At 46.5% G+C, this 14,267-nt stretch overlaps 1 protein-coding gene across 4 annotated transcripts in view; it reads left to right on the forward strand.

The window, feature by feature from the left end:
• The first annotated feature begins 1,570 nt into the window (after window positions 1-1,570).
• The window catches only part of ECPAS (Ecm29 proteasome adaptor and scaffold), a 107,105-nt gene continuing 94,408 nt past the window's right edge, over window positions 1,571-14,267 (forward strand). The window contains exons 1-2 of one of the 4 annotated variants that reach the window (XM_058672866.1): window positions 1,602-1,711; window positions 11,709-11,812. In XM_058672866.1, the coding sequence (XP_058528849.1) occupies window positions 11,791-11,812 (22 nt within the window). In that variant the 5' untranslated portion in view covers window positions 1,602-1,711; window positions 11,709-11,790. Of the gene's footprint in view, window positions 1,712-2,230; window positions 2,332-11,708; window positions 11,813-14,267 lie in introns of those variants that run through there. The other 3 variants (XM_058672864.1, XM_058672865.1, XM_058672863.1) reach the window with 3 other exon arrangements.

A 14,267-nucleotide genomic window follows, 5' to 3' on the forward strand; every position in this document is an offset into this window, starting at 1 on the left:
TAGTTTGAAGGGAGAAGCACATATTAAAAGAGGTGAAGCATATTAATCACAAGGTAGCCTTGTAACCTATAAAAACTAGTGTAAATAATGACATGTTAAAAGAAAGCTTTGGCACTGGTGATTGGCTTGGCATGTTCATCAGACTACTGCAGCACCAGTTTGAGTTCAGTTGCCCGCTAATGCCCCTGGGAAAGCAGCAGCAGATGGTCCGAGTGCTTGGAGCCCTGTGCCCATGCGGGGGTATGGAAGAAGCTCCCGGCCTAGGTCTGACCCTGCCTTGGTGGAGCCACTTGGGGAATGAGCCAGAGATCAGAAGCTTTCTCTCTCTCCCTCTGTAATAGTGCCTTTTGAATAAAATAAATCTTTTTTTTTTTAAACTTAGTTTTCCCCCTAGCAATTCCATATCCACATGTAAGAGGTACTTCAGAAGGTTCCTGGCAAATGGAATTAAAATATTACTTTGGTGCAAAAAATGTTTTGAAACCCATGCAGATGTAGTCACAGAACAGAGACATAGAAAAGGTTGTACCTAACAAACTTTTTTCCCAAAAGGCAGAGTTACAAACAAGGAGAGATCTTCCCAATGGATATAAGCTGCATCCCAGTTTCCCACATGGATGGCAGGGGTCCAAGCACCTGTGGAATTCCCAGGAATGGCAGCCAGGACTGAATCCTGTGCCCACAGAGGAAGCCCATCTGGTTGGTGGTGGTGCTGTGTTTAACCCGCTGTGCTACAATGCTGGCACTGTCAAATAATTCCATTCATAAAAGCAATAAAGGAAATACTTGGTTTTTTTTAGTGTTAAATTCCTCGTACTTGCCTCTGCTACATCTGGAACGTCATATATTCCATCTCAAAGACATGCATGAGGGTTTTAAGACCTTCATGAAAAATTTACAAATTTCTGCGTTCAGGAATAAAGGCCATTTCCATCCATGTAGGATCATGATTTCCTCCTCCTACACCAACCAAAATAAACCACCCCCAACCAAAAAAACAAAACAAAATAGTATCTGATTTAGTCCCTAACTTGTTGTGGCAGTATCAAGACTTAAAAGAGCGGCAATTATACAAGCTCTTTATTTCAATCTATTTTACAAGGGTACCTAACCCTATGTTTCAACTGCAGGCCGAACAGAAATCACTCGGGTTCACCAAAAAGGAAACACGGGCACTGGGGGTAAACAGAACCTCACAGCTCACTGAAGCACAGACGCTGGTACGCTTCAGTTGAACTTCAACAACCTTGGTTTGGTTAACCTTCCGCAGCTCCGGGGACTTGTCTCCACTCGGGAGCCGGTCTCTCAGGGCAACGGGCACCTCCACCTGCCCACGGGCCGGCGGGGCCGCCCGCACGACTCCGGGGCTCGCCGCGGGGCCTGAGTCAGCGCCCGGGCTGAGAAGTTCGGCGGGAGGCGCAGGGCGGGGCTTCCTCCCGCCGACTCCGAACCCGGCTCTACTTTTTTTTTTCCCCCGAGTCCACGTCTCTTCCTTTGGACAGGCGTGTTTCTTCAGGTCGGACCCGGCCAACGTGACGGCCGCAGACCTTTCAAAAGGGACAGCCCGGCCCACGCCTCGAGGAGCTTCCCTCGGCCCCGTGACAACACTACAGCGCGCGGCCCGCCGAGAAAGCCTCTTTCCCTTCTGCCGCCCCCATCTTCGCGGCGCCCAGGGCAGCATCCCCGGCCATGGAGACCGGCTCGGACGCAGGTCAGAGGCCCTCGGAGGGGCCGCGGCGGGGCGACTAGGCCGGGTCACCCTCGCAGCCGCCCGCCGTGTGTGCCGGGTCGGCGCGGGGAGCGCTCGCGGCGGGGCGGGCGGCGGCAGGTGGGCAGGACGGGCCGCGAGCGAGCGAGCGAGGGCGGGCGGGCAGGCAGGCGCGCGAGGGGCCCGGCACGGGGCGGGGGGGCGCTGGGAGGATGGCTCAGCTCTTTCTAAATATAAAACCGGCGTGAGCCGGGCGAGCCGGGCGCAGAGCAGTTCGGCCGCTCCGGGCGGCTCCGCAGAGGCGCGGGGCTGCGGGAGCGCCCGGGGCGCGAGCTCGCTGAGGGGGGCGGCGAGAGCGACGCTCACGGCGCGGAGGACGCAGGCGGCGGCGGCGGCGGCGACGGTGGTGGTGGTGGTGGCGGCGGCGGCGGCGAGCGGGCTTGGTGGGCACCGCGCGGACAGCACGGGGTGACCCCCGAGGCGGCTCGAGGGCCCCTTGCTGCAGCGGGGAGCCCCGAGATCCCCCGCGCGCGCCCTTCTTCCCCCTTCCCGGCCCCTCCTTCGTTCCCTCCCCGGGCTCAACATGGCTGCGGCCGCCGCCTCCGCCTCCCAGGACGAGCTGAGTAAGTGCGGCGGCCGAGCCTGCGACTCCCAGCCGGCCGCGAAGCCGGGCAGGGGGACTGGGGGCCGGCGGCCAGGCCCGGGTCGGAGGGCCGGAGGACCGGAGGGGCTGCCCGGGCCGGTGGTCGCGGCGGGCGTGCGGGGGGGCTGGGGCTGCTCGGGCCTGGCGGGTGGGGCTCAGGACGCTGCCGCCAGGCGAGTGTAGGCCTCAGGATTGCACCGTCACGTTGTGAAATTGAAACCGGAGCCTCGGGCGGAGCCACCTCTGCCCGAGTTCCGCCCCAGTCCAGGGGTGGGGGAGTTGAGACCCCCCCCACCCCCCCGGCCTTGCGGTGTCCCTGGGCAGGCAGGGTTCATCTGTTCACCGGCCTTGACCCCTTCACGGTCCCAGGTCCTGACTCTTGGACGAGTTCTAGAACTGGAGCTTTCGGGAAGGGGGCGAAGGTGCTTTTTTTCTCCCGTGACATCCTAGAAATCAGCCTAAAGGTCACGGACAGGCGTGACCTCTCAGAGGGAGCTGGGAGGACTGGAGGAGGGCAGAGAGGGCCGCGGTGAGAACCACAGGTGAAATCAAGGAGAGGCAGGGCCCACTGGACCCCAAACGCTGCGGTTTTCCTAGGGACAGCTGTGGTGACCCTGAATCCACCCCTCCCGCCTGCGTGCACCCCGATGCTTGTGGGAAGTGTAGTCTCTGGCCCTGCAGGGCCCACACTGGGTTCACCGGACCTGTCAGTTTCCGATTGCGTTTTGGGTGGTTTGATGGAAGTGCTTTGGGCATGGTGTCAGTTTTAAATGGAGTGAAGCACGGGTGAGGTGTCGCAAGCTTATGTTTATGAAGCTTAGGTTGTGTAAGCCCCTTATGAATTTCCATGTGAAAGCGGTTGGTTATAAACATAATGCTTGGTGCTTGGTAGTGCAGAGCTGCGTTTATGGTGTGTGAGCTCACCCTTGCCCTCATCACAACCTCGTGAGGCAGGCGGGTAGGAATTCTTGCTTTTGGAAAGTGGAGGCCTGTTTAGTGGAGTCCTTGCTGCTTTGACACAGAGCCGGAGTGCTGTTTGCTCTTTTTCTGAAACTGAAGTAAACACTTGGTGGTGTGACCTGAGGCATGTGTGGGCTGTTAGCCATGGAGGTGACGGACGGTCCATTTCACGTGGAATATCTCCAGTAGCAGGCCTCTGGAGATGACTTCCTTGAGTTTATTTTTCTTTCTTTTTTTTTTTTGTAAGATGCACATTCCATAGGATTTGCTGTCTAGCTTTACCAATGTGTCCAGGTGAGTGGCCTGAAGAACCTTCACGCTGTTGCGCAGTTGTCACCGCTGTCCATCGCCAGGACTTTGGATGTGCTCCGGCACCTGGCAGCCCTCTGCCCACTCGCTGTCTCTTTACTGTAGGTGCTTCATAGGAAGGGAGTCGCACAGCATCCGGCCTTGCGACTGGTTTATATCGTTTAGTGTAATGTCCTCAAGGTGCATCCATGTTGTACCATTGTCTCCTTTTCGGAGGCTCAGTGGTGTTGTATTCCCTTGGCCATGTGTGTATGCCGAATTTGCTTATCCGTTCCATTTCCGGACACTTTGGGTTGTTTCCATATCAGAGTTGTGAGCAATGAGGCTGTGAACTTGGATGTGCAGCTGTCTCCTTGAGACCCTGCCTTCAGGTCTTTAGAGTATGTACCCGGAAGTGGAATTGCTGGTCATGTGTGCTTAGTTTATTGCAGTGCCTGTACCATTTTATATTCCCACCAACCTTGCATGAGGGTCCCAGTTTCTCCACCTTCTCCATAATACTTGTTACTCTTATTATCAGTAAGAAACCTGGTAATGGGAATAGACTGTTGGCTGTTTTTTCTTTTTTAAGGATTTAAAATTTTTTATTGGAAAGGCAGATTTACAGAGAGAAGGAGAAATAGAAAGATTTTCCATCCATTAGTTCACTCCCTAAATGTTGCAACAACCAGAGATGAGTCAATTTGAAGCTAGGAGCTAGTCGTCTCCCCGTTTCCCTAAGACCCCAGGTCTCCCACAGGAGTTTAGGGTCCCACGGCTTTGGGCTAATCTCCATCGCATTTTTAGTCCATCAGTACGGAGCTGCATAAGAAGTGGAGCAGCACCCATATTTGATGCTGGCACTTGTAGGCGGAGGATTAGCCACTTCATTTTTTTTTTAAAGTGACTTCATGGATTTTTAGAAAAATATTTATTTTTATCGGAAAGTCAGATTTACAGAGAGAAAGAGAGACAGAGAGAAAGATCTTGCATCCATTGGTTCATTCCCCAAGTGACCAAAATGACGAGCTGAGCTGATTCGAAGCCAGGAGCCGGGAGCTTCTTCTGGGTCTCCCACGTGGGTGCAGGGTCCCAAGTTTTGGGCTTTGGGCTGTCCTTTGCTGATTTGCTGGGTCGCAGGCAGGAAGCTGGATGGGAAGTGAGCAGCCTGGATACAAACTGGCATCTGTATAGGATTGCAGCACATGTAAGGCAGGAACTTCAGCCTCTGGGCTACTGCACTGGGCCCTCGTGGATTTTTTTTTTAAAGTAACTTAAGGCATGATGCCTGCATTCCTGTTGTAGCACACAGCACATTAAGGTCTGAATTCCCAGCAGGAATGGGGAAGAAAGCTAGAGGATTGAGCTAGGATTTGTTCTCCTGTGTATCAGATAGACACCTGTTGCAGTGGTAACGTGTTGGCTGTGCGTCTGGTTAGGGCATTTACTGGCTTTAGCAGCTAGTACAAAAGATAGGAAAGAATAATTCCAGCATTTTAAAAATATTTATTTTATTATTTTGATTGGAAAGGTAAATTTTACAGAGAGGAGAGACAGATCTATCTGCTGGTTCACTTTCCAGTGGCTACTACAGCTGGAGCTGTGCTGATCCAAAGCCAGGAGCTTCTTCCAGGTCTCCCATATGGGTGCAGGATCCCAAGGTTTTGGGCCATTCTCCATTGCTTTTCCAGGCTATTAGCAGGGAACTGGATGGGAGGCAGAGCAGCTAGGACATGAACCAGTGCCCATAGGGGATCCTGGCCCATTCAGGGCGAGGATTTAACCACTGAGGCATTGCTCTGGGCCCTCCAGTCTTGTCTTTACTTTTTTGTTTTGTTTGGTCAATTCATAAGTTGTTGACAAACAATAAGTTTGTGTTGACTTGTTCTCTGTATTTCTTCAAGAGAGATTAAATTCTTGGTTATTGGTATCTTAGAATAAATAACTTGAAGCCACACGAGGGCTCACCAGAAGTTAATGGAAAATATGAACATGAATAAAGAAAGTGTGCATGACTTTCAAATTTCTGTACCCAACGAAACTTATTTTTTATTTCATTCTCTGTGCATTTTTTGAAGCTCCCTTGTATATATTGGTTAAGGAGTTTTAAAAACTTATTTTTACTTTTAAAGTGGCTATAATACAAGATGCTTCTTAAAATTCTACCCCTAAAAGGGGGCTAAGTTTCAAATATTCACTGTTATTTCTGACCAGTATGTAAAATCAAACCACTAGGTACCAAAGTTGGTTTTTCCTTTAGTTCTTATTTAAAGAATTTTTTAATTTGAAAGACAGAGGTAAAGAAAGAATGAGAGAGAGAGAGAGAGAGAGACAGAGAGAGAGTTGGCGTTGCGGGGGGATCTTCTGTTCACTGGTTCATTTCCCAAATTGCTGCAGCAACTGGTGGCTCTGGGGCAGGCCAAGTTAGAGTTTTCTTCCAGGTCTCCCGTGTGGGGTGCAAGGTCTGAGAACTTGGGCCGTCCTCTGCTGCTTTCCCAGGCGCATCAACAGGGAGCTGGAACGGAAGTAGACTAACTCAGACCCCAGTAGGTATCCGTATGGAGTGTCACAGTGCAGCCCTGTGTCCTCTGATATTTTATTTTAACCATTTTCAAATATACAGAAAAGTTGAAACATACAGGAGTTTATATACCGCACATGGATTTTACCACTGATGATTTAATAGTTTTTTCATCTGTCCATCTTTAAACTCAATTACAATTTCTAGACATGTTAAAATTATTTTGCTTTTACTTTCTCTTTTAAAATGTGCTGAGATACAGTGTTAAATTTACCATCTTAACTGTTTAATTTTTTCACTTATTTGAGAGAGAGAGAAAGCAGGATCCTATTTCCTGGTCACTCCTCAGATGCTTACAATGGCCAGGAATTCAATCCAGGCCTCCTGTGTGGAAGGAACCCAAGCTGTCTCTGCTGCCTGCAGCTCCCGTATGGGGTGTGGGTGTCCTAGCCACTAGGCCAAATGGCTGCCTCTTAACTGTTAAGTGCACAATTCAGTAGCACTAAGTAACCCATCTTTTTGGGGTACATTTCTTTTATTTATTTATTTTTAAAGATTTATTTATCTTTATTGGAAAGTCAGATCAGATTTATAGAGAGAAGGATCCTCCATCCGCTGGTTCACTCCACAAATGTCCATAATGGCCAGGGCTGAGCTGACCTGAATCCAGGAGCCAGGAACTTTCGCCCTTCTCCCCCGCCGCCTTGGGTCTCCCACATGAGTGCAGGGTCCCAAGGCTTTGGGCTATTCTCTCTATTCTCTGGTACTTTCCCAGTCTACAAGCAGGGAGCTAGAATGGAAGTGGAACAACCGGGACGTGAACTGGTTACCCATAGGAGATCCTGACAATGCAACCATTGCCCTGTGCCCTTAGAATACATTTCTGAAGATGTATTAATTTGTTTGAGAGGCAGAGTTATACAGAGAAAGAGGTAGAGCTTCAACCACATGGCCACAGCGACTGGGGCTGGGCCCTGTTGAAGCCAGGAGTCTGGAACTCCATCTGGGTCTCCCCGGTGGGTCTTGAGGACCCAAGCACTTGGGTCGTCTGCTGCTGCTTTCCCAGGTGATTAACAGGGAACTGGATTAGACCTGGAGCAGCTGGGACACAAAATGGCACGCATGTGGGATATCATTGTTGGTGTCAGGTTGCTGTTCTGAGGCACAACACGGGCCACCCTGGGGTCCATTTCAGATTAAATTGATGGCATCAACACACTTGTTCCTAAATATTTCAGAACCAGCTTTGCTTTGAATATGTTCTTTTACACTTGAGGATTGTGCTAGGAGGTAGATTAAGTTGTTATTGGTTCTTTTTGATATGAGAAACAGACTCCTAGGTCCCCTGGGTCCTGCAGCTGGACGTGGTGCTGGAACTGGACGTCCCAGACTGCAGCCAGCTCACAGGCAGCCTTGAGACCAGGTTAGCTCTGTACACTGTTGTCTGTGTTCTGGGAGACACATGTATTGTTTGAGCCTCAACTAGGTGCTGCTTTAAGCCAGAGACTGTTGTTACGCTCTCGGGTACAAAAAGCAAGTGAACGAACAAATGACGCAACCACTAAAGCCTGTGAAAGTGTTTGTGATGTTATAGAGGAAGAATATATATACAAAATAGGTAAGGACCAAAATGTTTAAGATTATTACATATGGCCGATAACTGAAGTAGGGACTAGCATTGTGGCCCATTGTATTGGGCTACTGCTTGCTGTACCGCAGCCCGGATGGGTGCAGGTGTTGAGTTCCAGCTGCTCCATTTCAGGTCCAGCTCCCTGCTGATATTTCTGGGAAAGCAGCTGGAGAGTGGAGCAAGTGTTTTAACCTCTTGGCCTCTGTCATCCATGTGAGAAACACAGAAAGAACTCCAGATTTATTGTGGCTGCAGTCTGGTCCAGCAGTGGTCCATTGTGGCCATTTGGAGAGTGAATCAGTGGATGGAAGATGCTCCAATTCTGCCTTTCAAATAAATAAATAAGGGGCCAGCACTGTGGTATAGTAGACTAAGCCTCTGTCTGCAGGGTGTGGCATCCCATATGGACATGTGTCTTGGCTGTTCTAGTTCCAATCCGACTGCCTGCTTATAGACTGGGATGGAAGTGGAGGGTGGCCCAGAGCCTTGGGTCCCTGTACCTGCATGGAAGAACCGGAAGAAGCTTCTCGCTTGGTTTGGAGTCACTCAGCCAGCTGGAAAGTGAACTGGTGGATGGATCATCTCTATCTTCCCTTCTCTCTGAATCTTTCAAATAAAACTGGATAAATCTTTGACAAAATGTTTTAGGAAATAAACCAGCACCTGTGTTTCCCAAGTCTGTAATTTAGAGATGTGTAGCTGGTAGAACTGCACTTCTGGAGATTTCAAATCAACATGTGTTGCATTTGTACTTGAAGTAAGTAATATACGTGTCATATCAGTTTGAGTTGAATCTCTAGCCTCTCTCAGTCCATTTTGCCGGAGTACCTGAGAAGCAGAATTGGCTGTTGAGCTTGTCCTTTTTTCCCGGTTTTCCCTTTTCCTTTACTCCCACCTCCGCCCCTCTTTTTGTTTTGTTTTGAGCACGAAAGTTGCCTGAAGGTCAGAAAAGTTGTGGGATGTTCCTGGAATTCATTTGTTAGAGTTTGTTCCCTTTTCACAAACTTCATTGTGAGTCAGGTGATTATACTGGCGTATTAGTAAAGCTTATACTTATCGGAAACTTATCATGTGTTCTGATTGCTTCCCATCTGTCAGCTGATTGAAGCCTCACAGCCACCCTGGGGGTTTGCTGCTGCTCGTGTTGCCTCCGTAGGCCCATACTGTACCAGGTTATTTTCCACATTCATGTTAATTCTGCTCTACTGTTGCATTACTGTTTGTATGACAAGGTCGAGGTCACTCTCCCTACCTATGTCTTACTGGTTTCTAGAAGGAATCTACTGTGGTGTATAAATTATGGCAATATCTGATGTTTGTTGAATAGGCTTTTTGGGTAACATGCCAAAAAAAACAAATTATTTCTGATGGTTAAAGATAGTTCTGGAATCTAGTTTGTCATTATTTAAGGTCAGAGTCTTTTCTTTCCTTGAATTTGGAGTAACTTAACTGTTGGAGATGAAATAAAATTCAATGCAGGGCATGTGGCTAGTTGAAAAGTTGATATTGTTGTTACATTTCCACAGCTGGTAGAAATTTCTGATTGAGGGAAGAAAGCATTTGAGACTTTCCACCTAGTCAGCTGTTGGGTGGTCTTGTATTCTGGGCTTTATAATTTGAACACATCCTTAGAAACTAATCATTGGGATAGGCAACTCATGAAGGGGCAGCAGCTGTAGTCTTCAAGTGTGTGCCATTCTGTTTGACTGCTGGACAGCAGTTGGAGACTTCTGGTTGCACGTAAGGTAGATTCTCGGAGAGCCTGTTCTGGTGCCTGGGGCCCTGGCGCCCTGGCGCCCTTAGAGGGTGAGATGTGGGAAGGCATGTGTGCAGCTGTGCAGTTGAGTCGTTCTGCGGGCATACTGACTTAGCTCCAAGAGGATGATCCTTTTAAAGTTACATCTGCTGCTCAGTTGGTTTTTGTGGAAAGGCTGAGTGAAGCCTGTCTCTTTAAAATTTTGTTTATATCACCAAATACAGGAAACAATTAAGATAGTTCTATTTTTTGGCTACCTTCCTTCCAGTTTTTCACTTGTTCGCATTTTTATTTTGAATTGTTTTTTCTGTAAGCTGTTGTATTTGAAAGAGGCCTCTGTCCTTGAGAATGATTGACATTGGGACGTTGACTGTGTTCAGGAGATGTGAGAATTGTGGGCACTGCCAGTGTGCTTTGATGGTTTAATTGAGTTGCTAATCTCTCAATTTAGATCTTTCTACTCTCTGCCTTAATTTTTTTTTTTCTGGCTTGTCTTACTTATACATCTTCCAGCTCAGTAAGCAGACTTTTAAAACTGTGTAGAGAATTTATGGTCCTTTCCTCATAGGGTTTATAGTTCTAGAATATATATGTAGTTAATATGAAACATAATATAAAAACTAACACACAGTACTTGGGAAACTTCCAGGAATAGGAATAGCATTCCAGGTTAGAGGAGATACAACTTTATGAGACATGGAGGAAGGAAAATGCGAGCTGAATGTGATATGATGGGAATGGGGGTGCTGTGGTCATATGAAGTTCTGAGGAAGGGGTTCAGGTTGGGAGTTTGAACTTGGCCCATGCTGCCTTTATTGAGATCTTGGTGTCAAATGACCTTACCTCCCAAGTCTCAGTTTCTTTCTCATAAAATTGAAATAACAAGATTAATTCAGAGTGTTGTTAGGCTTGATGTATGTACCGTGTCAACAGGTAAGCTGTATATAAGTTACTAGTTTTGGAGTGGGAGGATGGGTTGGAACCAGTGTGTTGCAGGAGTAAGTGCCAGCATGTTTCGGCTTTGTTCTGTAGATGGTAGAGCGCCATCAAAGGCTTTTAAGCATGGGTGTAACATGAGCAGATCTGTTTTATGAGGCTAACAGGTGGCAGTGGTGTAACATTGATTACAAGACACTGGAGACCAAGAGCAGCAAGACTAATTAGGAGGGCATCACAGTGGTTCGAATTACACAGTGGAAGGGTTTGGTACGGTAGTCTAGAGTCCTGATATGGGTAGAAAGTGTTGGTCAAATTGAGGGTTGTTAAAGGAAGGAAGGAAGAACTTAGAGACTTCCTGCGAATCTGAATCTAAAAGACTGATGAGTGAAGTGAGGGAGGGTGCTTAGGAGCATAGAAACAAGAACAAGTTTGTACTCAGTAAATAAACACTTTGTTGAATAAGTGGGTTGAGCTGTTGACACACTGGGGTTGAATTATTTAGGAATACTTGCTGAAATTGGTGGCTAAAACTTCATGAATTGGAGTTAGAGCCAGTTTTGAGTCCTAACACTGCCACTCTTTAGCTATTGTGTCCATGAATTGGAGACCCAACTTTTATTTTCTCATCTAAAAATTGGACTGTTAACACAGTGTGTCTCAAAGAATTTTTATAAGAATGGGATGAGCTAGTGCATGTGTGGAACTTGGTGTAATGCTTGGCACATACATTGCAGATTTGTGGGAGCTTTGTTTCTGAAGCTTGGGAGGGGGTGGAAGTGATGGGGCAGGCACCAGGAGTGGACAGTATCTGGGAGCTACATACCAGTAGAAGAAGAGTAAGAGGGAAGGAGGTTAGTGCCGAGAGAGGCCAGTTAGCCATTTCATTGTAATGTCGCAGTAACACATCAACACTTTGGCTATAAAACTATTGTGTAATTCAGTCACTTCTAATTTTAATGTAAGGGTTTATGTTTATTATATATGTATCAAACATGTTATATTGATGTTTCAGTTCTTTTTGTTTTCAGTGATTAGCGTGCTAAACATCAGCACATTCTCAGTAAGCTCTGATTACGAAGCTCTTCCATATTCTTTCTCAAATTTGGTGACTGCTATAATTTTTTCCTCCTTATTCTGAATTTGCAAAGCAGGGCATCAAAGATCTTAGTAGGAAATGAAAACTGCTTTTTTTTTCTTAAAATGGTAGCCATGTGTATAAAGCTTTTAATTGTATTTTTTTTTTTTTGGTGTTCTAAATAATAGATTCTTTATACAATTGCATATGTACGAGTGGATGAACATACCATTGGTGACCCCGAGGATTTTTGTCAAGATTGGATAAACCATGTATCACATTGATTGTAGAGGTTAGTAGATTTAGTTTTTTAGGATTTGTTTTCTTTTTCTCTAGCAGCATTTTAAAATGCATAGGTGTGTAAGGTAGCAATTTTCTCCCAAGGTTCTCATGTTTCCTCCTTTTTCTAGCTGTCCTGAGAGAATCAGTGATGTTTGTGTCAGTTTGTAAATGCTGAAGCTTTTGTTCTCTATAATGGTAAATATAAAAAAAAAGCTAGGAAGAAACAATAAAACGATTAAACATGAAGATGTTGCTTAGAGTGTGGGTAAAGAAAAGGCAATGGGTGATGGTTCTCAAGTAACATTGTCTGCCACAAGCGCAAAGGATGATTTTGCATGCTCTAGTAATATTACTATGAACTCGTTTTATTTGCGAAAAGTGGAATTGAAGGAAGCATCATTGTGGCAACTGGATATTCAGAATTCTGCCATTTTTTTTCAAATGGATTGCCATTAAAAAAACCCATATTGTTCAATTTTACTTCATTCTGATGCAGAACAGAGCATGGTGTCATTTTGGCTTGGCTGAGTGCTGCACTAACACAGAGTTCAGATGAACTTCCCTGACATCACGGTATCCCGTGAACACCTAGGGCCCTCTGGTCAAGTCAGAAGTGCATGTTACCACCTCGTTGCAGTTTGTGTGTTGAATCCTCCTCTGCTCTCTGCATTCTTACTTCTTGGTCTGTGTATTGCTGCTGTTGTAGGATGGCTTAACTTGTGTAAGTTACTTCTGAGAAAACAACTTTAAGACTAACTTTGGTTTGTTTTTCTATTCCATGGATCTTTGTTTCTGAAGTGTAGAGAGATGGAAAATGAAGGGGCTGGAAGAATTATTACAGAGCAAAGAGGACGTTATTTTGGGCTTGCCATAGGCATGTCAATGCTGTGAGGACACACTAGGACAAGTATTCATATCACACACTCTGGGGTATAAATGGTGACTAAGAATGATGTTCTTAGTCATCTAAACAAGCATTGCTCTTCCAAGTAATTTGCTACTTTGGGTGGGACTGAACTATTATGGGCTTGGCTTTAATGCAGTTTGAACTCTTGCATTGATATATGAGTGTTATTCCCATAAGCTAGTTTTCATTAGCTGAAATGATTCTTCTCATCGCCTTGCTGGAGCCCGTTTCTGCCTTGGTGCTGGCCAGCTGTTCTTTCCAGGGAACGGGGCCTGCCTGGGAGATGGAAGTGTTATGGACTTCATTGTGTCAGGTAACTGGTGCTTCCACCTTAAATGTAGAGTACAGATGCACTCCTTGTTCTCAGCACCTGCCCAGATCCGCCTGGCTGCTCCGATGACTTCCCTGCTTCCCCGGCACGAGAGAGATTGAAAGAGAGAGAGTGAGTGAGTGTGTGTTGGGGGTAGTGGAAGAAATGGCAAGGAGTGCTGTGAGCAGGAGCGATGGCCTTCTCTGCTGTGCTGGGTGGATATGGGCTTTAAAATAGCCTGTACAGAAGTCTGTGACTTTGGAAGTGTCCTGCTTTGACGGCTGAGTGCCCTCAGTTGAACGGTTTCCAGGGGCATCTACCTGGGCCCTGGAGTGGGCAGATGGATGGACTGCAGAGCCGGGAGGACTGTTTAATTGAATTCATTCTGGGGTACAGGAGTGCTAGCGGGGGCTGCATCAGCAGGAATCTCTTACTGCAGACCTCATTGCCTCTGCAGGTACTGCTCGTTGCTTCCTGGGATGCTCTGTCTGCAGGGAAGCAATTCCTGCAGGAGCTGTGATGGGTGATTGCTTTCTGGGAATGGATCTCCTCCTTCCCCTCAACTTGTTACATTTGTGTTCACTGTTGGACCACCTGACAGCCCATGTGTGTTTAATGCATTTCTTAAAACTCGAATGAAGGTGGGGTTTTATTTATGTGTTTATTTATTTTAAAGATTCATTTATTTGAAAGGTAGAGTTACATAAGGGGGAGATAGAATGAGAGGGAGAGAGAGAGAGAAAGAAAATGAATATGAAAACATGAGAGAATGAATGAGTGTTTGATCTGCTTATTCACTCTACAAATAACTAAATAGTTGCAGTGACTTCGGCTGGACCAGACACAAATCAGGAGCCCAGAGCTCTCATGTGCAGGGGCCCAGGGACCACCTTCTGCTGCCTTCCCAGGATGAATTTCAGGGAGTTGGATCAGAAGTGGAGCAGCCAGAACTTGTACCCAAGCCCATATGGGATGCCACTGTAGGTGGCAGCCTTTTTTTTTTTTTTTTTGCTTTTATTTGAAAGTTTTCATGTTTTTGCTTTTACTTTCATTTCTTCAAAATGGTTTCTTTTCTCTTACTAAATTTTTCATTACTTACAGATGATATAGTAGCACCATTTTCTCCAGGAAGGTTTTTTGTTTTCTGTTTTATATTTTTCATTAATACATTGGTTATTGTGTAGCATGTTATTTAACTTCATGATATTGTAATTTTTTAAAAACATTATTCCTGTTGATTTTGTTTGA

This window comes from Ochotona princeps, chromosome 14, assembly GCF_030435755.1.
Source record: "Ochotona princeps isolate mOchPri1 chromosome 14, mOchPri1.hap1, whole genome shotgun sequence".
Lineage (NCBI taxonomy): Eukaryota > Metazoa > Chordata > Mammalia > Lagomorpha > Ochotonidae > Ochotona > Ochotona princeps.